Genomic DNA, 24536 nt, shown 5'->3' on the forward strand with positions numbered 1-24536 from the left:
AATGGCCAGTGGCTCTTCAATCACATCTGCCAGCTCCCTCAGGTGCATTGTGGTCAGCCCCATGGGCCTATACATGTCCAGCTTTTATAAATAGTCCCTTACCTGTTCTTTAGCTGCTGTTGGCTGCTCACCTTCTTCCCAAACTGCTGCCAGGTGCAGTAGTCTGGGAACTGACCTTGTCTGTGAAGATTGAGATGAAAAAGACACTGAGTACTTCAGCCTTTTCCACATCATCTGTCACTAGGTGCCTCCCCTATTCACACTCTCCCTGATCTTCCTCTTGTTGCTAACATACTTATAGAAACCCTTTCTGTTACTGTTCATGTCCCTTGCTAGCTGCAAATCCAGTTGTGCTTGGGGGAGCAAAGGCTGTTGTAAGAAGCACTGGTCCCAGATTAGGGCCAATGGCAGTTTGTCAATTGTTACACATCTTAAAGTGCACAAGAATGCAGGTGTTCACTGCCTAAGGCAGTACCTAGGCAGAAATCTGTGCTGGGGTTTTGCCAGTAACTCAAATAATATCTTGTGTTCAGTGTTGCATTATAAGCTGGTTAGCTGCATGTCTGAATTTAACTGAGGAAATCAGATGGCTGTTACTGTGTGCCCAAGGAACGTAGACTGTAGAAAGGGAGTTTAAACAACTGAGAAAGTAAAACATTGCATTTAAGTAGTAGGAAAATCAAAAGTGGCTCCCAAAGTGAGGGACACACTTCCTAAAATGGACTGAATAATGGAGACATCTCTGCTTCTGCCAGTGAACTCAAAGCCTAAGACAATGTTCATAGATTTCTTTAGGGACTTTCTGTTACTAAAGAAAACTCTAGCCACTGTAATTACTAGAACATAAGAAGTTGTGCCATACTGGGTCAGACCAATCTAGCCCAGTATCCTGACAGTGGCAAGAGCTGGATGCTTTAGAGGGAGAGCATTGAATCAGACAAGAATGATCTAGCCCCTATTCATTATCCACAGAATTTGGGGCCCCTGGACCCTGATAGAAGTGGCCAGTGGTGGAAGATTCCTAGCCCCATGCTGCCCAAAGTGAAGCCCTGCACTGCTTCCTGAGCGTGGATCACTGCAATTGCTGATGGTCCTGTGGATCTGGCCTGGGAGGAGCTCCTGTGATCCAGATCTGGCCTGGTTTGAGTTTGACACCCCTGCTTTGAGCGAAACTTATGACATGAGTTAAGTTGCAAAGAGTATAACAGGCCTTTAAAGCTATATCTTTGCTAGCTCTAAGCAGTACTTCAGAAAAAGGCTGATGGCTGGCAATGCTTGTGGCTTTCATCAGTTTGTCTCTGGGCATAAAGCAACTTGGACAGTTACAGGGTTAAAGCCAGGCTAAAAACCACCCATTTTCATTTCCATTATATACCTTTTTTGCATGGTCAACTAGTAAGATGGAAAACATTTGCAAGTACTTAGAGCTTTGGGCAGAATAAGACAAATCACTCCTTTTCCAAAGGCCTTGTGTTAAAAGTTTGTGCTACTGAGGAAAGCCATCAGTGGAGTTCAGTCTTGAATGGACACCCATTTGTGTACTCTGGGTTTCTGACCATGCTTTGAATTCCATTTAGTTGGGAGCCTAGAACTATCACCCAACTGGACACTGCATAGCATTTGTTAGAAGTCACCCCGGTAGTAATTTAGAAATTTTGGCAGGAATCTTATGCTATGACTGCTGCCGTATAATTAACTGGAAAGAGCTACACTTTGCTTTAGACCACCTCTTAGAACATTCCAGTTCTTAGTTTTCACTTTTCTGTAGTCAAAAAAAGAAGAAAAAAGTAGAACAATTCTTTTGCTGCAAAGAACACAAAAAGACTACAACAGACCAGAATACTTTTAACACTATGAATTTCCACTTCAAATCCTTGATGTATCTTGTATGTCATGCTTGCACACCTAACAGTACTAAAGTTGCACAGTACCCTGCCACACCTCTGAAAGGATCTTGGGGCACCCCACGGTGCTGTGGCACCTTGGTTGAGAATCACTGCTTTAAACTCTTAGGTAGGTTGGTGAATGTTTCTGCTTGCATTGTTAAGGATGGGCATGTTCCAGACAGCTGTTGAAGACATTAGAACAGAGTGTCTTTATCTCTGTCTTTAGTTTCCAAGAAGTATATCTCTTTATTATGCTGTGGCCATGTCTACATGAGACACTGACTGTGCAGTAGTGTCACCGAATGGCTTTTAGGTGATGCTGACTGTGTGGTAACTCATTTTACTACTGCGCAGTAGCATTGCATCATGCTTCCTGCCATGCAACACTACTGTGCAGTAGTAACAAGCTCTACGCAGTCAGCATCTCATGTAGATGCAGCCTGTATTTACTCTTTGAGGGATTTAAGCAGCAGGTCTGATTCAGAGCTTTCCTTTTTGGTACCAGCCTCATTTCTACAACTGTGATTTTGGGGACCCTCTACTCCCCTGTTTTATGGCCGTATTAGGTACTGTGAACTGAGCTGATAAGGTTAAAACTGTGGGCTAGTAAAACAGTCAAGCATTTTACATGTTTGCTAATTAATAGAATTCCTGAGCTAGGGACAGACGTTACACACAAACTGGTATAAGTGATCAGAAACTGGTTCAAATCTGTAACACAACAGAAATTCAGTGCTGAAACTGGTTTAAGGTAAACCTGGATGGATGAAGTATCAGACTTAGCTGATTTAGGTGAACTTGTGTCCTAGATCACCTCCAGATTCAAGTTACCTCACAGTACCCCAGCATCCCAGGATACTTTGCAACTCCCCTGCAATGCCCCTTTGCAGGGTGGGCAGGCTAGCCTTGACTCAAGCTGTCTGCTCCAGCTGAACAGGGAAGCTTGCTCTAGTACCCCTCGGCTTCTGCAGGTATGTGGCCGCATTTTCAGTGTGAAGCATATAACCACCATACTGTACTTGGTTTATGTTCACCTGTCTGATTGGGTACTAAAATTGGTCTTTCCTGAAGCACACCTACAGCTTATGGGCAATTGCACCCTAAGCTGTCAGACCTGATAGAAGTGCATGCTTACTAGAACAAACGTTTAGATTGCTTGTTTAAACAGTGCCTGGGCATGTCTATTTTGAACTGTGCTTGATGCAAGAAAGTATCTGGGGATGAACATACAGATCTGTTGAGTACTGTTTCTTCTTTCAATTTAACGTATAGTGCTGCAGGGACCATGGTCCTGCTAGCCATATCCAGTTTGCCAGAAACTGCAAGGTCTAATGTTGGATCTCTTTTGACTTTCTTGGCAAGACAGAAAACTTTTTAATGGTATTTTGCCATACTGTGAAGTATACTTCGGTGGGCACATCTACATGAGATATTTACTGCGGAGTAGACTAATTAGAATTAGCTCCACAGTAAATGTCTTGCATTTAAATGTGCTGGGCTGTTAGGCTGGAGTAAACTAATAAATTCTGCAGCAGGGTAGTATTTTTAAATGTGAGTACTATCCTGCTGCAGAGTTTTTTTTTATTCCGCAGCACTGTACAGGGAAACACTGGTTGGGGCACAAGGATTGTCAGTGTGGGGGCTGCCTGCTGGCTAGTCCCACCCCGGAGCAGCTGTGTACCCCAGCCAGCTACTCTGTAAAATGCTAAGTTGGGTCAAAGCAGCCCCAGGCTGGCTGGCAGGCTGCCCCTGTCCCCCTGCCACCTGGGGCTGTTCTGACCTGGCTCAATGTGCTGCAGTCCCAGATGCACATTCAAATGGTGTGTCCAGGATTAATAAACTCCAGCATTTATTGCTTTGAATGAATTGAATGTGTAGATATGCACAGTGAGGTGGAGACTTCTTTAAGCATGGATCTTGTTCTGTTGTGCAAAAAGTTCCTAGAAGAAGCAATTTGCAGTTCACAAGGGGTTATAAAATCTAGGAGTTATGCTACTATGTTCTTGAGCTCCATCTACTGGCACCTTTATCTACTAATTGTAAGCACAAAGGGCTTATTCCAGCAAAGTTTGTAAGGTGGAAAGTGGTTTGTAATGGCAATCTCCATTTTATTGTTTTCAGTATAAAAAGAAAAACACTCAGCCTGAATTTTTGCTCAGGAGACTAGTGCAAAAGCCAAGGCCCTTGACTCTGATATAGAGTTTTTATGGGAGGGGCTAGGCACCAACTTCTTGAAAGAGGATGCTTATTTGTGACAAGGTGAGGGTGCAACTGAGGTGGTCAGTTTTTTCTTTATCATCTAACACAAATCTTTTATCTTCCTGGAGTTCAGTCATTGTGCTCTCATGCCCCTTCCTTTTTGGCATCTGACAAAATGTATCAGGTTAATGTATCTTTTGGAAGATGGTTTTGTCTAATAGTATCTTCCTTGAAAAATACTTCATAGAATCTCAAATGTGGTCAAATAGAATTGTTTCCCCAGAGAATTTTCTTCAAGAAGAAGATTCAATGCTCTTTTTTTTCCCTCCTTCCTCTTTTCCTTCATCTGCTGCTCAGAGGAAGTAAACCTTCTTGTCTTGGCTTGTGGACCTAAAGGAACTAAACTAAGAAGTTTCTTTAGTAAAAGTCACATTTTTTGAAATATATGTTCAAAGAAGTATTTAAGTGTTAACTGCTAGAGCTTTCCTTTAACCCATCAGAGGAGTGCCTGCTTATACACATCATGGTCATCTGATAATAAAGTTAAGGAACACACTAAACTCAAAGTAAAAGTACATTTCTATCTGTAGTTTAGCCAAGGATGATATTTTCCTCATGTCTCTTCAGAGCCGCCTTGATTTTTGTTAGGATTGCAGTCTTGCACATGACATTCCTCCAAGGAAAAATCAAGGGATTAAAGAAGATATGGAAGTGATGATTGAGAGAGCAACTTTTTGGGGCCAGAACATCTCATTTTAGAAGATTTGAAAATTGTATTTTTATGTCTGAGCTTATTTATAATGTAGTCTGGTTACCCCCAACATCAATCTTCACCTAGTTCCTAGCAGCTGAACTTTGATAAATGAAGACAAAGAAAGAAGTTCAGAATGCTACTTTTTGTAGTTTTTTTATAAACTTCCTCAGTTTGTCTTTTAAGCTGAGACAGCAGTTGTCTGCAATCTGTCCCTAACTTTACACATTTGAAGTCTGAAAGTATCCTCCAGGAATGTAGATATCTTCAGCTGTTTTTAAAAGAAACAAGACACACACCTTTTTGCATCATAAAAATATGAATGAGGAGAGAGTAATTAATTGAAAGGAACCATATATCATCACATCCGTACAACCATGGCCATGCGATATATGGTGCCACAGACCTGTCTGTGCTGCCACACACTGCACATTCAGGCATTTCCCACACTACTGTCTTGCACGGGGAAAAAAGTGGGGTAGTGCACATGGAGGTGTAGTGTGTGCCGACCGAAACTAGAACCTGATCAAGCCAGAGCCACACTCCAGCTACTAGCAAGGCTCCTAGCTGCAGGAGCGCCATGGTTGCAGCTTCCTCAGCCCCCAGGTAAAGCTGCTGGGACCAGCACAGTTGCTGGCCCCAGTCTTCCCTATACCACCCAGGGTAACCTGCCGCGTGCCAGAGGGCACGTAGCATGGGCATTCCCCAGGGACACCTAGCAGCAGCGCAAGGTGTGCCACTGCTAGTTGTTCCTGGGGAACTAAACATCTGTGCTAGTCTGGATGTGGATTATTAGGGAAGCTCTGTCTCCTGGTCCGGTTTCTTCCCAAATAACACCCGAGTTCCAAATGACATAGTTTTGATTGTTGTCCTTATTACAAAGAAAATGGTGTGTGTTTATGGGATACCTAATGCTCCTGCAAAACTCCAGGGAGACAAGGCACCAAAGTCAGGAGGTAACCAGGCAAAATCAATACTGTACTGATGTATTCGGTTCATGGTTCGCTTCGCCAAACTGCCTTGTGGTAGGAAGTGGTGTTGCTAGTGTGTGGTGGTCTACTGTTAAACAATAATTAGGAATTATGGCCTTGGATGACAGGTTGGGTCCAGTAGCATTGTAGCTGTCCAATGGATCTGTCTGCAATACTAATTTTGTATTTGTATGCCAAGGACTCCAGAAGAAAATACCACAGCTTTTGTGAATTCAGTTTCTCACATGAACAGAGAGATCTCTGTATTTTTTGTACAGCTCCCAAGATTACCTCTGTGAAGATGATCTTTTATAAAAAAACCCACAGTACTAGTGCAGGTCTACTTGTTTTTTTCCTTTTTAGTGAGGAAAGGCTTTGCAGGCTAACAGCTTGAAAACTCATTTGCATGCATGCATCTTATATTGCAACTATATAACTATATATGCGAGTTTGTATGTGTTTATATATAATTTTTTGGGTTTTTTTAATGGATTCACTTACTGCAAAGTGTAACAGAAAACAGTGGTATAAGCAGGTGCAATGCTAAGGATATCTTTTGAGTTGCAGCCCCACTTTTACCAGTACAGAATCTGGTTCTGTGCATGTATCGGTGTGTGTACACATGCACATTTCTCTCTCATTGTAAAGCTTGGAATACTTGGCTTTCATAACAGTCTGATCAACTGGAAGTTCAGCAAATACAATATAAAGAATGCTTGCTTGCAAGACTTCATTTTGTGGAATTTGGCTTGAAGGCCATTCCACATTCAGAAGATCATCCTTAAAATATTTATGTCCAGATAAATAGGAGAAACTTTTTTTTAGATCTGATTGCCGCTGTTCAGATCATGGTTTTATTATTAGTTATGGCATGGAACAGATCCCTGATCCATATATTTTTCCAGAAAACTTAGTTTTGTAAAACATCTGTTTCTTTGTGAGAGAATTTTATTTATTTGTCCTATCTAATCCATTATGTCCTTCATCTGAATTAATTGGGATCTTATAGTTAACTAAGTAAACCCTAATGGAGGAAATACAAAGATAATATATAGACTTATTTAATCAAATCATCCAACTGATATGCTATTTAACTGATGGATGCAACTGTTAAATTTTATTAATTTTCAAATTTCTTTTAAAGTAATGCAGAAAACTTGACCATTGGACTTAAATACAGAATTTGACTCTGAAATCTATAACCACATACTAATGTCAGAATTTAGCCTTAGATTTGGTTGTACTTAGGCTGGAATTTCAAGTAAAGAAGTAATGGGCTGACTGCAAACCAGGTGAGACCAATCAAAACTCGCAAAACTGAAGGGTAAGGCAAGAAAAAAATACCCACACTTTTCTTTCCTTTTTTTTTTTGTTCCCAGGTAGAAAACATTCCAAAACCAGCTCAGGGAGAATTTGAGGTTGCTCCTAGTTTGGCCAAAGGTTAGTGAAAGAAGCCACTGAATCAAGTGAGATTGTTATGGGTATGACTGAGGACAGAATTTGGACTTTCAATTCCTCATTATTAATGGTCTCTGATGTTTACAAATGACAGATGCACCTTTTTTTTATAGAGTAGCCTTTAGTCTTTCCATTTCTCACACGTGTTGGTTTCTCCATTGCTAGAAAGTCCCATAATCTTATTCAGCATGTTGCTTATTTTTGGTGTCTTGAACTGAAAAGATGCATTAAAAAACCCTCAGCAAGTTGCAACAGAAACTGCATGTGCATGAACCTATATAAAGTGTTTCACTAGTAATCCAATCTATAATTGGAGAAGGTTCTTGTCTCATGCTGTGTAACCTCTAGATTTCTATGGCAGGAGAAAACACATGCCCTGCAGTATTAGTTGTGGGATTTCAGGTTCTTCTACTTAAAGATTTTGTAAAGTCTGTAATTAGTTGCTGGTGAATTACATTGTTGTAATGTTTATTTCTGGTAATCTTCAGCAGAAAACTAAGTGGATCAATATTGAAGCTTCCTGCATTTTATTAAAGGATACATTTGCTGAAATGCATGAATCTAATCCACACACACACACAAATTTTATGTTGATCTACTTTGGCCATGCACAGCAAGTCTTCAAAAGAATTTTGTCAAGTAGAAAGAGATTTGGCAGTATTTTCTCCGGTAAAAACCATACTACACTAGTGTAGCTTAGTATCAGATTCACCCCAGCAGTGATAAATCTTGAACTGAACAAAATGAAAGCCGAGTGTGCCTTCTTTTTCTGGATCTAAAGCAGCTTCTGATCTTCTGAATGTTGGGAGACTTGAATTGGAGCATTCATTTTAAAAGGTGATGATACTAAAATTGAACTGGAAGTTCATATCGTGTGTGGTCTGCATGACCTTTTCAGTTGTGGTTGTTTGTGCGCATATTCTTAACTTCTAGAAGCACTGCTGACTCCATCTCAAAACATTACGGATGGGTAGTCAACCATAGAAGCTCAATTTTGAGGTCAATGCTTTGGGCTTCACAAATAATCTTGTATTTTGTAATATCAACAGCAGATCTAAAAGCAAACTATTTGCACCATACCTTTACAGTTGTTGCCACATCTAGTATCTTAGACTAATCTCCTGTCCTGCATTTTGTCTTACATTTAAAAAAAAGCCTAAAACATTATGTTTCTTGGTGTTTTAGCCATTTTATGGGTATTTCAAAGAAAGGCAGAGTATGAGACTTCAGACTGAAATTTTAAAACTGCAAGAACTTGAGGAGAGATGTTTATTCAAGTTCTTCCTTTTCCTTTCCCAGTTGGAGAATCAGAATGCTGATTTATGGTTCTTTACAAAATGTTGGAACCATAAAATTTAAGAAAAGCTTGTATTCTACATAGACTGAGCAAACCTAGATAGTGGTGCATATTGTATTTCACTTTATGCTTTTTTTAAACCATCTACATACTTGATGTGAGCATGGTTATTTTAGTAGTTAGATTATCTATAGTCAATGTGGTCTCAAGGGATATAGAGTGTGAGTATTTTAGACTTAATGATTTATGGATTCATTTCATGGTTATTTTTTGGGGGTCCCCTGCAACTTCCTGTTCTGCTTTTGATTTGCTGATTTGGTCAACTCCCTTTTCTTCTATACATAATCCACTCCCCTTACCCATTTATCTACCTCCCTCTCAAATCATGCTATCTGTAACATTTGGGTATTAGATTGTGGGATTTATGAAAAATGGAATGGAGAAGCACTGGTGCTGTTTCTACCAATGGACAGTGTGCCTTTTTCTGCTTGGTCCTCATGGAGAAGAGTACAAACTTTGCTCTCTGTCTCTTATTTGGTGCACGTCTTGACAGAGTATTAACATCTGCACTGAAAATATGCTCTTAGTCGGCTAATAGATGGGTCACTCTTAGTTCTATAACCCTTGTGCGCGCGCGCACAGGTGCACATACACACACGACACGCATCATGTTTCAGTTTCTTTTGATAGCTTTGACCAAACCAGCAGTTTCGTGGTTTGTGGAACACCTGAGTTTTAAAGTGAAAAGTGTGAATAGTGAGACAACATTCCTCAAAAATAAGATTCATCTTGATTTCAGTCATGCTTGGTGAAAACTTCAAGCTGAAGGCCATTCAACTGTAGTTCCTCTACTGCAGTGAGATTAGCTTCTTCTATGACTCAGTGCTGCTGTTGTGGTACTGGCATTTCAACTAGAAAAGCTAGAACCCATTAAAAGTGCTCTTTCACCATTAAAAAAAAATCAGAAGTTTTTTACTGTACTCATTAATCCCCTGGCCCCCCTTTTTTACTATGCTTTATAGTTGAAGGAAACTCAGTTTGAGATTGTCCAAACAACAGCCAGCATCCTTGAGGATAACTTCAAATAGTGTCGACATCCGAAAGAATTGTCACCGTGCATACAATTTTTGCTGTTCTTGTGCAATACTGAGGCTGTTAGGCATATCCTGGTCAGAACCTCAATTTGTCTTGCCTTTGGTTTTTATTTAGTGACTGGGTCTAACCGTTTCCAAAAGGCACGCAGTGGAAAGATTTTTCTGGTGGTGTTTCTAAAGGCACTGAAGTTTGAAGGGAAGAGAGATTTTTTGTTTCTTGTTTTTTCCCCTCTCTTCTGCACAATGGAGCTTTCAGAGAACCTCTTTTAAAAGGAATAGCTACAGCCTTTGTGTTGGAGGGTGTGTCTCTTGGCAGGATTTGCTGAGGCAGACAGGCTGGCTGGTGATTAACAAAGGTCATTAGACTTTGGAATCTGGCAAGCAGAGTCAGATGGTCTGTCTGTCTTCTGTGCAGAGAAGGACAACTCCCAGGAGGCTGAGGCTTTCTGGAGGATCCTGCCCCCCATCTCCCCCTGCTCCCACTTAAGAGCTTACACTGTGTGGCTTCAGCCTGTAGGACAGTTTGGACAAGTGTCTTGGTTCCCTAAATCTGTGTTGCTGGAACTAATCAACACATTTATCATTCATGGATAAAAGGACCTTCAGAGATCTTTGCAAATGATCTGTTTGGAGGAGGGGGGTGCTGGTGTGACAGCACATGAGAACAGCCACTCCTTTGTTGGAAAAGGTAAATCACACAAAAGGGGAGAGTATTGCTTTCAGAATGCTGATTTTTTTTTTCTAGCCTCAACCCAGCAAAAAAAAAAAATCTTGTGTGCTTCAGATGAAGCTGAGATAAGTGAGGCCATGTTGTGAGCAGGCTAGAAGCTCTGAGCCTCTGAGTGCATGAGTTGTCTGAGCTAAAATGGCTGCTCCTAAAGCTCAGAGGACTAGGGCAGCTTAGTGAGTCTTAAAGCTTCAGTGACGCAGGAGCTCATATCTCTTGAAAGTGTGATAAACACATTCAGCAGAGCTGTGGCTTGTTTGGCTGAGATGAAAGGACTAAGCTTGGGGGATGGGTAGTGAAAACTGGATGATCTGCTTTTTGTGAAGTGCTCTAAATGCAGGAGTCGTCTGCTCCATGGAAAAATTTGTTTTCAGGTCTAATGGACTGTGCTAAAGGAGACGTGGGGTGGGGCTTCACTCACTGCTGTAATTTGATCCAGAGCAGATAGCAACCTCTTCCACACAATTTGGCCTGGTGCTTGCACATAAAAGCTTGAGTATCTCGATTATTGTAACTTTGTTAGCTGCAAAGAAGCTGGTGCAGTGTTCAGTTTCTTTCTTTGGGCGGGAGAGGGGGGGAAGGAGAGAGAAAGGACAAATTGCAGCAGTGCAAAGTAGACTAGGTAAATATCTGGAGTGTCTGTGTGCTCAGCCTGGCCAGAATTTGCCTTGCCAGAAGTTTATTTTAGCAGGCTATCAGAAGGAACATTCTTTTCTGCAGAACCCTGATGCCACACACCCTTGTGTTTCATTGACACAATATTATTGGACTTGGATCTTGCTGTAGGAGGACTTTTATATTCCACAAATAAAGGAAATTTGTAAAGTATTTTTGGCTGCCTTTCCCTTTCTCAGACTTCTGCAACTCCTAGATTAGCTTGGCCCAGAGAAGGAAGTGGGAAATCTTATAGTAATTGGTCTAGTTATAGTAATTGGTCTATAATGTTATAGTAATTGGTCTAGTAATTGGTTCATTAAGATAGTAAGTTGCTACTGTACCCAAGAAGCATGTGGAATAGGTGGGCCTCTACCTTTTTATTTTTTCTGAGATCCCGTTCCTTGTTCTACACCAGTGCCCAAAAACTTTGAGCCCGCTGATAAATTTCTCCCCAGAATTATGTGATGCTGCATTAACTAATCATGCATTGAACAATAATGTGTCATGTTTCCAAGCTCCGCTTACTACTCGGTATATCAAACTAGGTAGGTTCATGAAGGTAACAAGGAAGTCAAAGTTTTAGGGAGGGGCCTTTTTAATCCTTGAATACTGTTGCAATGTTTCTATCAAAAGCAACAGAAAATGGCCTGTTTCTGGGTTTTTTTCTTCTCTATCCCTATTCCATGAAAGACATGTTCCTTTAAGGAGGCTATAAACCATGGGTATAATCATAGGAATTCTAACCAATAATGGACACAGTCTTGGAGCTTTCTGGAATTGTTAAGTAAATGTCCAAAAATCTATGTATCCAGACATCACCTTGCCACAGTGTCTCTTTTCCTCACTGCAGTCAGTGTTGACAGAAGGTTTAGAATAAATGCAGAGGTTTTTGGAGGTTTTCCGTTTCAGGTGGTAAGGCAATCACTAACCTTCAGAAAGGTTAGTGCTGGATGAAGAGAGGCAGAAATACCATTTTTTTTTTCCTGCTTGCAAATTTCAGTGCATTCACAGCTGGAAATTCCAGTATATGCTTCCCTGAGTCTTTGTGTGAGACAGGCTGCCAGAGGAACAACAAACCCATATGAGAAGAACCTGAGTAAGGAAAAAGCCAAGAGGTCAAGGTCCACTGAATCAATATCCATTTGTCAGAAGGCTTGAATGTTTGTAGAGTTGAGATCAGCAACTTGTGAGCTATTTAGGTAGGACTTTCTGTGAATTTGAATGCCTTGATGTGTCTCAAAGTATTGAGCAAAGTTTGAGTTGTCAGCTGCAATAACTATAGCATTTTTGGAGCCTGCTGAACCATGTGGGAACAGGCTTGGTTTTATATATAGTCAGTTCATCGAAGAGTCTCTCTAAAATAGGGTTTTTCCTCTTTTCTTTCAGAATTCTCTAATGTGAAAGATCATCCCAGAACCATGGAGGTGCTGCAGTGTGACGGCTGCGATTTTCGAGCTCCCTCCTATGAAGACCTGAAAGCCCACATTCAGGATGTTCACACTGCTTTTTTGCAGCCCACGGATGTTTCTGAGGAAAGCCCTAGCCAGCCAAGGTCTGGCTCCATGAATGCTAGCAACCAGACTGAGGTTGAATTTTCTTCTGTAAAGGATGAATTTGCAATTGCAGATGAAATAGCAGGTAAACGTCAACCTAAACCTCTTCTCCATGCTGGTTTCTGCATATTTTAAGGTGCAATTTTAATGCAATTTAAAAAAAAATCCATTATCTTTATTGCCATGATGGTGAAGTGAATTTTGCCTAGCTACTGGTTCTGCTTGTCACTTTTTATGTGATCGCTAAAATGGGGGGTAGATTTGTCTCCCTGCTCTTCTTCATTCAGGTGTTTCTATAATTTTTTGTTTTACTGTTGCATTTGAAGAGGTTTTCCTTTTTAAAACTTCATGCATTTTTGTTCAAAGAAACTTAATTTGGAAGTAACATTTTTCCAGGTGATATATATTGTTTGCCTGTGACCTATATTAGGTGCACAAGCGTGTCATAAATAATGTCCAGGGTAGTATTGCATGCTCTGCAATCCTGATATTCCCAATGCCTTTCATGGACGTGGCTGTTCTTGAGTGTTATCATGTTAGTGTGATGTGTGAAGAAAACAATTGTGCGTGTTCTTTATTTTTGTTTTTTTTTCCCCCCACCTCTCCCCTAGGGCAAAATGCAGCAACTCAAATGGGGACTGGAAGTTATTATAGCCATAGCCAGAGTTTTTATGGTCAGCACATGGCCCCAAATCCTAAACCAACAAATAAATTTTTCCAGTGCAAATTCTGTGTGCGATACTTCAGATCCAAAAACCTGCTCATAGAGCATACCCGAAAGGTCCATGGAGCACAAGCTGGAGGGAGCTCAGTGGGGCTGCCTGCTGCCGGATCATTAAATTACAACATCATGATGCACGAGGGGTTTGGCAAAGTTTTCTCTTGCCAGTTCTGCACTTACAAATCGCCAAGACGAGCAAGGATTATTAAACACCAGAAAATGTATCACAAAAACAACCTGAAGGAGAGCTCAACTCCTCCTGCTGCTGCAGCTGCTATATCTGAATCTGGGTCTGCCTCTATGCCAGTGCAGGAGCCCTGCAAGGAGTTGCCTGCTGAGGTGGTAGAGCGTAGCATTTTGGAGTCCATGGTCAAGCCCTTGACAAAATCCAGGGGCAACTTCTGCTGTGAATGGTGTAGCTATCAGACACCTCGAAGGGAGCGCTGGTGTGACCACATGATGAAGAAACATCGGAGCATGGTGAAAATATTGTCGAGCCTGCGGCAGCAGCAGGATGGCACTAGTCTGCCTGATATGCAGAACAAGAATGCACAGAATCCCTCCCCAAACTCCAACTACATCTCTATGAATGCTGTAGGTCGTGAGATGTCAAATGCTAATGTTTCAAACTTCAGAAGCTCTATGAGCAATTCCCTTATCAGATCTAATTCTTCTACATCCTCCAAGTTTCCTTCTGTGTCTTATCCTCAAATGAAGCCTAAGTCACCTCATAACTCTGGCATGGTTAATTTGTCCGACAGATCCCGCTATGGCATTGCTGACATGACAAATTCTTCTGCTGACCTGGAAACGAACAGTATGCTAAATGACTCTAGCTCGGATGAAGAGCTAAATGAAATGGACAGTGAAAATGGCTTGAATGCCTTGGATCACCAGACCTCAGGAATGTCTGCAGAGCAACTGATGGGTTCTGATGGCAACAAATTATTAGAAACCAAGGGGATTCCCTTTAGAAGATACATGAACAGGTTCCAGTGTCCTTTTTGCCCTTTCCTCACCATGCACCGCCGAAGTATTTCCCGCCATATTGAAAACATCCACCTGTCTGGGAAAACTGCTGTATACAAATGCGATGAATGTCCTTTCACTTGTAAAAGTTCATTAAAACTTGGAGCTCATAAACAGTGTCACACAGGTACAACGTCAGACTGGGATGCTGTGAATTCTCAAAGTGAAAGCATAGCTTCCTCTCTGAATGAGAGCACTGTGTCTTATGACAGTGGAAATATAAATGGCAGGAAGTCAGGAGGCATAATGGAACCTGTGCAGCAGCAGCAGCAGCAGCAGCAGCAGCAGCAACAGCAGTCACCACAACCCCATTCACAGCACCCCTACAAATGTACAATGTGCAACTATTCCACGACTACTTTGAAAGGCCTCAGAGTTCATCAGCAACACAAGCATTCATTTTGTGACAACCTGCCAAAATATGATGGACCGTCATCCAATGCACCACAAGAGAGTGAGGGGGATGCTCACACCTCTTCCAGCACTGTGAAGAAAAGCCAGACCTCCATTCTGGGTTTGTCATCTAAAAATAACTTTGTGGCTAAGGCCCCTCGAAAGGTGTCAAATGACTTTCCCTTGGATCTATCACCAGTGAAAAAGAGAACTAGAATTGATGAAATAGCAAGCAACTTGCAGAGCAAAATCAACCAAAACAAACAGCAAGAAGATGCTGTGATTAATGTAGAGGATGATGAAGAGGAGGAAGAAGACAATGAAGTGGAGATAGAGGTAGAATTGGATAGGGAAGAAGAACAAGCAGAGCCAATGATGGAGGTATCCAATTCATATGCACCCCAGCAAATGTGGGGAAGAGATGCCAATGATTCTCAGAAGGAGGCTAACTTCAGAAACATGCAGCATGATTATAATTCCACCAATGGGGCAGAAATTGAGCTCACATTATCAGAGGATGAGGAAGATTATTACTCTTCTGTCAGCTTGAAAGATCAGCAGGGCCCTAATGCTTCTGTTCTGGGTAGCCAGTCAAGTCTATATGGATCTGAACAAAACAATGAAAATGCAGAGTTTAATGACTCTGGGAGGCTTTATTATTGCAAACACTGTGATTTCAGTAACAAATCTGCCAGGAGTGTTAGCACCCACTACCAGCGGATGCACCCATACATTAAATTCAGCTTTAGATATATTTTGGATCCTAATGATCACAGTGCAGTGTACAGATGCCTTGAATGTTACATTGACTATACAAACTTTGAAGACCTACAGCAGCATTATGGTGAGCATCACCCTGAAGCTATGAATGTACTCAACTTTGATCATTCTGACCTGATCTATCGCTGTCGCTTCTGCTCTTACACTAGCCCGAATGTGCGAAGCCTGATGCCCCATTACCAAAGAATGCACCCAACAGTTAAAATTAATAATGCAATGATCTTCTCAAGTTATGTAGTTGAGCAGCAAGAGGGAGTAAATACAGAATCACAAACACTGAGAGAGATCTTGAATTCTGCTCCCAAAACCATGGCAACATCAACCCCCGTGGCCCGTGCAGCTAGCGTGCCTAGTACTTTTAACAAAAATGCTACCAAAAGTTTTAGTCCAGAGAGTGAAAATCAGAAGGAGCCTTCAGTAAATACTGTTGTAGTTTATGACTGTGATGTGTGTTCATTTGCAAGCCCTAACATGCATTCAGTTCTGGTTCATTACCAGAAAAAACACCCTGAAGAAAAGGCATCGTACTTCAGGATTCAGAAGACCATGCGCATGGTGTCTGTTGACCGGGGCTCTGCCCTGGCTCAAATGTCATTTGAGATGGGAACCTCTGTGTCTCCAAAACTGTCCAGCCTGGCTTCTCAACCTCCACCTCCCCCACCGCCACCACCAGACCTTGCCACTGAACTCTACTACTGCAAACACTGTTCGTACAGCAACCGCTCAGTTGTGGGAGTGCTTGTCCACTACCAGAAAAGGCATCCAGAAATAAAGGTGACTGCAAAATACATTAGGCAGGCACCCCCTACTGCAGCAATGATGAGGGCTGGTGAGATGCCACCTGGTATTCAGAGACCACCAATGTCTATGCAACAGCTGAATAGGGGCAGCTCTGAGAGTGCTGTGACTCCCCCCGAGAATGAAATGTTCTTTTGCCAGCACTGTGATTATGGAAACCGGACCGTTAAGGGCGTGCTCATTCATTATCAAAAGAAGCATCGTGACTTCAAAGCTAATGCAGATGTGATTAGACAACACACAGCCACTATTAGAAGCCTCTGTGACCGGGGCCAGAAAAAATTGGCCAGCAGCCTGCCTGCTCCCACCTCCAGTACTGACCGGGACAAGGCTAAGCTACGAGCTCTCAAATGCAGGCAGTGCTCCTATACATCCCCTTATTTTTATGCCTTGAGAAAGCATATAAAAAAAGACCATCCAACCCTGAAGGCCACTGTCACATCCATTTTGCGATGGGCATTTCTGGATGGCTTAATAGAAGCTGGTTATCACTGTGAATGGTGTATTTATTCGCATACTGAGCCCAGTGGTTTGCTTGTGCATTACCAAAGGAGACATCCTGAGCATTATGTTGACTACACATACATGGCAACTAAACTCTGGGCAGGTCCAGATCCTTCCCCTCCAGCTCTAGTGCTGCCATCAGAGACAAAAACGTATAAATGCCGTGACTGTGTTTTTGAAGCATCTTCCATTTGGGATATTACTAATCACTACCAGGCTTTTCATCCTTGGGCCATGAATGGTGATGAGTCTGTGCTGTTGGATATCATAAAGGAGAAAGATGCTGCTGAGAAAGCTGGCATGCAGCCTGATGAACTCGGGGCTAGGATTAATTCTGAAGACCAGATAACAGCATCACAGATGGAGCAGGATGCAGAGTGCACTGAGGACTCGGGTCTTTCCCAGGAAAAAACAGTCCAGCTGGCCTCTGCAAACCCTGCAATCTCCTCCACGCCGTATCAGTGCACAGTATGCCAATCTGAATATAATAACCTACATGGACTTTTGACACATTATGGCAAAAAGCATCCCGGAATGAAAGTGAAAGCTGCAGATTTTGCACAGGACATAGATATTAACCCAGGGGCTGTATACAAGTGCAGGCATTGTCCATACATTAACACGCGCATTCACGGTGTACTTACACACTACCAGAAACGGCATCCATCAATAAAGGTCACCGCTGAAGATTTTGTACATGATGTAGAACAGTCTAATGACATAGCTCAGAATGATGTGGAGGAAACAAGTAGGATTTTCAAGCAAGGTTATGGCGCTTACAGGTGCAAATTATGTCCTTATACCCACGGCACTTTGGAGAAACTTAAAATTCACTATGAAAAGTACCACAATCAACCTGAATTTGATGTGTTTGCGCAGTCACCACCAAAGGTGTCTGCCTCTGTGGAGCCAGAGATTACTCCTGAAATCAAGGCTTCTCCAGAAATTGCTCCTGAGGACATTGGAGAGATCACAGTGCCGGCTCCTCATTTTTCCAGTTCTCATTTAGTGTCTCATACAGTGTTCCGATGCCAGCTCTGCAAGTATTTCTGCTCCACCAGGAAAGGGATAGCTAGACACTACCGCATCAAACACAACAATGTCCGGGCACAGCCAGAAGGCAAAAACAATCTCTTCAAATGTGCTTTGTGTTCCTACACCAATCCCATCCGCAAAGGGCTTGCAGCACACTACCAGAAACGGCATGACATTGATGCTTACTATACCCATTGCTTAGCAGCCTCCAGGACAATTAGTGACAAGCCCAACAAAGTAATTATTCCATCTCCTCCCAAAGATGATGCTCCTCAATTAAGTGAGGAGCTGAGGAGGGCTGTGGAGAAGAAGAAGTGCTCACTTTGCTCCTTCCAATCTTTTAGCAAAAAAGGTATCGTCTCCCACTACATGAAGCGTCACCCTGGTGTTTTCCCTAAAAAACAGCATGCGAGCAAGCTGGGGGGTTACTTCACTGCTGTGTATGCTGATGAGCATGAAAAGCCAGCCCCGCTAGAGGAGAGAAATGACTTTGAAAAGCCTGAGGTGGAGAATGAGGCTCAGGAAATAGAGTGGCTTCCCTTCAGATGCATTAAATGTTTCAAACTGTCTTTTAGCACCGCAGAGCTGCTGTGCATGCATTACACTGACCACCACAGCAAGGATCTGAAGAGAGACTTTACCATCCTGGGGAGTGGCACCCGCTCTCAGAATTCTCTCTACCAGTGCAAGCACTGTGATAGTAAATTGCAATGCATGGCAGATCTGACCTCACACTTGAATAGTCACAATGAGGAATTCCAGAAGCGTGCCAAACGTCAGGAAAGGAGGAAACAGCTTTTGAGCAAGCAGAAATATGCAGATGGTGCTTTTGCAGATTTCAAACAAGAGAGGGTAAGGAAATGTGTGTTCATTTTTTTTCCCTCCCCTACTCCCCCAACCCTTCCCAGGCCCCCACTGTTCTCAGTAGGCTGTGTATAACTAGTGCTCACACACGTGGTCTTTGGCAGCCAAAAAACAGACTAACTAGTGACTTCTGCCAATGAGCTCTGTAAGTCAATTTAAATATTCTAGTTTGATACTGTTATCCTCTCTTTTCATTCTCCACCTCTTCCTAGAGTTCCCTAGAGGGTTCCCAACATCTTGTCCTCACCCTCAACAATAATGTAGCTTTTTCTTAAAAAGTTACTGTGCACTTTTACTTATTTTTTTTCAGTAAATGTGTCATCTGCCCCACAGTTCCCACCTCCAGGGGTCATTCTTTTGAAATAACACGCGGATCTTTTTTTCTTCAGGAAGGCATGTGATTGATTGATTGACACTTCTGTGTTAATAATATATCTGGTCATGGGTCTGATTCAAAGTTCATTGATATCAGTAGGTGTCTTCCTTGGACGTCAGACTTTGGATCAGTCTCCATGTGGAATACAGAAGAAATTCTGTTGTGTACCACTGTTGTCAATCTGGAATAGCTCTGCTTTTGAAAGAGTTATCGACAGCTTACCCTGGTGTCACCTAAGGGCAAAATTTGGCCTGTCAGGTTTGAAACAAATATGAGTTATGGTCTGTTACCATCCAAATACACAGGGTTCCTGAGCATAAAAACAAAGCAAGAAAATATTTTTTTACCAATATATTTTACAGGCATTAGTGGAGGCCAAGTGAAAACTTGGGTTGAAATTTTGGGAAGCGGCCTTTGGGACTTAAGATCACATCTATTTAAATTTTAATGGAGATGCATTTAAGTCTCTAAGGCTGCTTTGCAAGATCAGCCCTTTGCCCTTTAAAGTGCCCAGATAGTAGATTTTTTTTCTTTCCTAATTTCGTTTTGAGATTTGTGCTTGTCTGGATCTATTCATGATAACTTTAAAATGTGGAAATTTATGCATATTTCGGTGCATAAATTGATTTTATACTTGTGTTCCAACAGACTTTTGGTCACTTGGAAGATATGTCAAAACTTAAGGAGAGGAAAGTTGTTGGATATAAATGTAAATTTTGTGTGGAGGTTCACCCGACCCTTCGAGCCATCTGTAATCATCTTCGCAAGCATGTTCAGTACGGGAATGTCTCTTCAGTGTCAGCTACAGTAAAGGTAGGCATTCTGAGATCTGTCTGCTACGTTGTTGTTTGAGGCTATAAGTCCTGGTCCAAAGACCAATGAAGTCTGTGGCAAGCCCTCATTGAACTCAAAGGGTTTTGGAACGGGTAAGGTTAAGCACATGATTTATCTCTAATGCTTCAGCTTTCTGTGGTATGTCTGGCTTATTTTAAGATACTAGTTTTAACTTTCTTCCATTCTTGATTCAAGGGCATGAAGACTGTGTTTTCCAGAACATGTCTGATTTCTACCACAAATGAGTTTATTTTCCTGGTAACAGAATGCCTAGGTCTCTGAGCAAGACCCTGTAGTCCAACTACTGTAGGCTACTTTCTAACACACTTAAATCAAAATATTTAGCGGAGGAAGCCAGAAGCACATAGGTACTAATGTGCATGAAAATGTGTATTTTGCTTATTTTTTCAGAGTTACCACTGCAGTCTACTAGGGTTTGCATCTGCAAATCCCCATTCAAATGACTAATTAGTCACTTGTTTAGCTGGGTTCAAGTGGCTCATTGTAAATGCACTTTTTTTCTGTGGGCATCGGGACTTCCACTTCTAGAGAATCTGGTCTCCAAGAAGGATCTGTGTCCCCCACTCCCCAAGCTGGTTCTTCAGGATATCAAGAGCGGAGTGTGTACACAGTAATGGAGCAGGAGCTGGCAATGCATTCCTCCTGCTGCTGCTGCAGTGAGCACTTGGATTATGTGGAGGAAAAAAGATGCAACCGCTGTGCTCAGAACTTTATTTATACCGTATCTCTGTTCCATAATGCTGACTAACCTGCCATGAGGAAACTGAATCCAGCTGGGTCTGAACAGCTCCAAGTGAGAGGGCTTAGACTGTTCTGCTGTCCTCCCCTTCACATATGTGATGCTACATAAGTGATCAAGTAATTTTTCTCCTATCAAACTATGGCTGTTTTTACAAGTGGGAAAACTGCCACCTTTCTTCTTTTTTTGTTTTTGAACAAATAGAAATTAAGCTGAGGATACTATGTTGATTTTAAGTTCCTGATTGCATCATAATACTTGCCATAATGAATAACACTAAGGAAAAGGAATAAAAACTAACAGATTTTTTACAAAAAGGGTTATTTCCTGAGAGGGCCTGCTTCTCTTTTGTGACATTAGTGTTAGTGAAAAGTGTCCACTTGTGAGTTTTGGGAAACATAGGTGTATATTAGCCTACAGAGCAGTTATGATAGTAGGCGATAGCAATGATAGCTTGCTCCATATCATGACGCTAACATTTCTGTTAACCTGTTCTGGAGGATCTGTGCCCAGAGGTTAGTAGGTAGGCAGTTCAGGTTCTATTTTAGTTGTTTGGCCTTGGTTCTGACATTGTTCAGTCTGAACACTGCCAGCTGTGAGATGTGGTCTCTTTTAGAGTGCTGCTGCTGCTTGTGGATTGCCACTAGTGTTGTGAGACTTGTGTAGAGAGATCATTAGAACTGTGAACATAGTGGGTGTGTCTACACGAGATGCCCACTGTGCAGTTGTTACTAAATGACAGTACGAACGGGTGTTACCGCACAGTAGTGTCCTGGCATGGTTGCCTAGTGACATTTACTGTGCAGTAGCTCGGTACTACTGTGCAGTAGCATTGTGTCATAGTTTGTGCCCAGCGATGCTACTGCAGAGTAGTAACGAGCTACTTTGCAGTAAGTGTCTTGTGTAGACATGGCCAGTGGGACTCCTGGGTGAGGTCTTATCTGGCTTCCTTCCTAACATGCTCTGTCTCCAACATCTGCCACTGACGTGATAAGCACTGCCCGCTCACTCCCACTGAGGCACACCTGGACACTGACAGTTAGGCACAGAAGAGGGCTCAGGACAAGCCCTAAGTGGGTCAGCATAGATTTGAGCACTGCTTCCCCTCAGCACTGCTTGTGGAACAGAACCTGAGCCTAGGTGTGGGGTGCTCAATCAAAGGCACTTCAAACCATGTGCAGCTCTGCCTAAGAGCCAGTCTCCAAGTTTGAGTGGCAGTGAGTAGGTTGGGTTCATTTTGTCAACTCTGGACTTACAGTCCGGAGGTTGGCCATGTAGACACGTCCTTTGAGATGTTGTTGAAGGGAATCTTAGATCTTAAAATTAAGACATGGAGAAGACTGAGGGCAGAAGGGAGAGAGAATTGATGGCTTTGGGGGGGTATGTGTTTTTTAGCAGGAAGCTGAAGATTCTTCAAACACAACTTTGGAGGGTTTTGAGGGCGTCAAAGACCCTGGCATTATGGAATTTACAGAAGCTGAATCTGGAGCATCCTTGGAAGATGAAACCAGGCCTGGGGGCTACCACTGCAGCCAGTGTGACCGGGTTTTGATGTCTATGCAGGGTCTGCGATCTCACGAGAGGAGTCACTTGGCTCTGGCCATGTTTACCCGGGAAGACAAGTACAGCTGCCAGTATTGCTCCTTTGTCTCTGCTTTCAGGCACAAGTAAGTTGTTTGTTTGTTTGTTTGTTTGTTTGTTTTTTAATAAAAGCACAGACTATAGGTGCTGCGTTTGCATGTACCAACAAATGAAGACTGTCATATTCAAAAGCTTGTCTATCACAGCTATGTAGTTGGTTCAGTATAAGCTATCAGATTAAGAAATCCTTGCTTCTGACATTAAAAGGGGCACTGTTAGCTTGGAATCTAGGCAATTTTACTTTTAATTATGTTTTTTGCTTTCTTGGTTTTCATGCATTTCCATGCCCTGTAGCCTGGTACTATTGTCCATGATTATTTTTAGAAACTATCATGGATTCCTTTCTTTTTTTATTACACCTGCTTTTGTTGGCTGTGGGGAAAATGCACACAAACAAAAGGTGAAAATTTCCTACATGGAGAGAATGATAAAACTAATGATCCTACAGAGCACTGTCAAATGAATGAAATAAGCTGGAAGGAGAAGGGAAAAGATTTTGTTCTGTAATCTTTTGTGCATAATGAATGTGAGTGTTGGACGTAACAAATTTAAGTTGATTTAGAGAGACTTAGTCTCTAATACCAGGCAGGTCTCAAAAGCTAATCTTTTTTTTAAATCTTTTTGAACAACTTCCTGAACATATTTGACTGTCTGATGCAACAGAGTAAAAGTGTTACAGATAGTTATAAATAAACAGAGTCCCTGAGAATTTGCCCAAGTGGGTATTTAAGACTACAGAGGTAAGGTGTTGGGTTTTTTTTAAATTAACTTTTTACCACAACTGCCAAAAATGAATGGGTTTGTGGTACATGCTTTCCTTAAAGACAAGACATCAGCATATGCACATGTCCTTCTTTGCCTGGCAGAGAACCACCTCCCTACCTGCTCACCACCTTTAAAAGAGAAAGGGAGATCTATGCTGTGTCCTGCCTTCGGTGGGACCAATCGGGTTTAAGTTTTGACTGCTCTGTGTTGAAATCCCATGTACAGGGAGAAAGGCTGGATATGAATGCATTCAAATAATGCATGCCAGAAGGGCAAAGCTTCCACTGGCACGACAAGTGCATCCATGCAGGCTATAGGCATAATATGGTGGTAGGCTCTGAGAGTTGCAAGATCTGAGCACCCATCAGTAAGGGTGGTTTGGAGGAGAGGAAGTGACTGGTTAGTTTCAGGGACTTTCCCACCTTTGACTGGTGGGACCATGTGGACAATGTAAGGCTCTACCACCTTTAGAGTGTAACAAGAACTTCTGCCCCCATGCAAAAATATTTTGTCCCCAAAACCACTCTGGCTCTAAGGTTGTCTTGCACTCTGTTTCTTTTCAGTTGTTACATTGGTTCTATGGGTATAAAAGATGGTGGAGCCAATAGTGTGGATGAAGGGAGAGAGCTATAAACACTTTGGCTGCAATAGGTGGCCAATTTAGAAAGACACTGCATCAGAGGTTGCCACACAATCTTCTTTATTTTCATAACCAAAGTAATTTAGGCTCTGGGAGAGAAGAAATCTTTTCAGCAAATTAAAAAAGAAACCCTAAGAAAACCCCAAACTTAGCTTCAAAGAATCTGACTGATTGGTAGGATGTAAAAGGTATACTTGTTCATGCGCCTGTATAGAACTCCTGCTGTTAGGAGAACAAAACTTCTATATTATACAGCTTTGGATTGGTAGGATAGTTTAATTTGTAAGCAGATTCATTCACTATTGGCTTTTAACATGGAGTTTTGTTGTGTAGAATATTGACCCAATCTGATGATCAGCATTTTAAAAATTAATTTTAGCAGATTTGTTCATTTCACTAGACCATCAATAGTTATATTCTATCTTAGATTCCTTATTGGATTTATACTAAAATGATTTTCCTGTGAAGTGGTCCTGAAACAGACAGACAGGATGTTTTGCATTGTTGCTATCACTGGGCATTTGAATATATACTGAGAGTGCAGCTTTTTTTCCCGCTGATGGACAGACATTTTCTGGTAGTTAGGACTCACAGCAGCATGAACTTTTTTGTTTTATGTAAAGACTGTAGTGGACTCCACTTGAACTGGAAGCTGATATTTACTAGTAATGGGGAAGCAAGCTTGCATAAAATAATTGGAACCAAGAGCCAAGTGTATGCATGTTTTTTAAAAAGCTAATTTTTCCTTTTGTTATACTGCTATGCACATCTCCATATTCAGACTCAGAATAGAACTGGATTCC

At 41.9% G+C, this 24536-nt stretch overlaps 1 protein-coding gene across 7 annotated transcripts in view; it reads left to right on the forward strand.

Moving 5' to 3' along the window:
- The window catches only part of ZNF462 (zinc finger protein 462), a 125389-nt gene that overhangs the window by 38405 nt on the left and 62448 nt on the right, over positions 1–24536 (forward strand). For 4 of the 7 annotated variants that reach the window (XM_019554816.1, XM_019554814.1, XM_019554818.1 and 1 more), the window contains 4 exons: positions 12427–12678; positions 13205–18705; positions 19742–19906; positions 22083–22354. In XM_019554816.1, coding sequence (XP_019410361.1) covers positions 12459–12678; positions 13205–18705; positions 19742–19906; positions 22083–22354 — 6158 coding nt within the window. In that variant the 5' untranslated portion in view covers positions 12427–12458. The other 3 variants (XM_019554820.1, XM_019554813.1, XM_019554817.1) reach the window with 3 other exon arrangements.

The sequence above is a fragment of the Crocodylus porosus genome, unplaced genomic scaffold (assembly GCF_001723895.1).
Source record: "Crocodylus porosus isolate Cpor-Errol unplaced genomic scaffold, CroPor_comp1, whole genome shotgun sequence".
Classification (NCBI taxonomy): Eukaryota; Metazoa; Chordata; order Crocodylia; family Crocodylidae; genus Crocodylus; species Crocodylus porosus.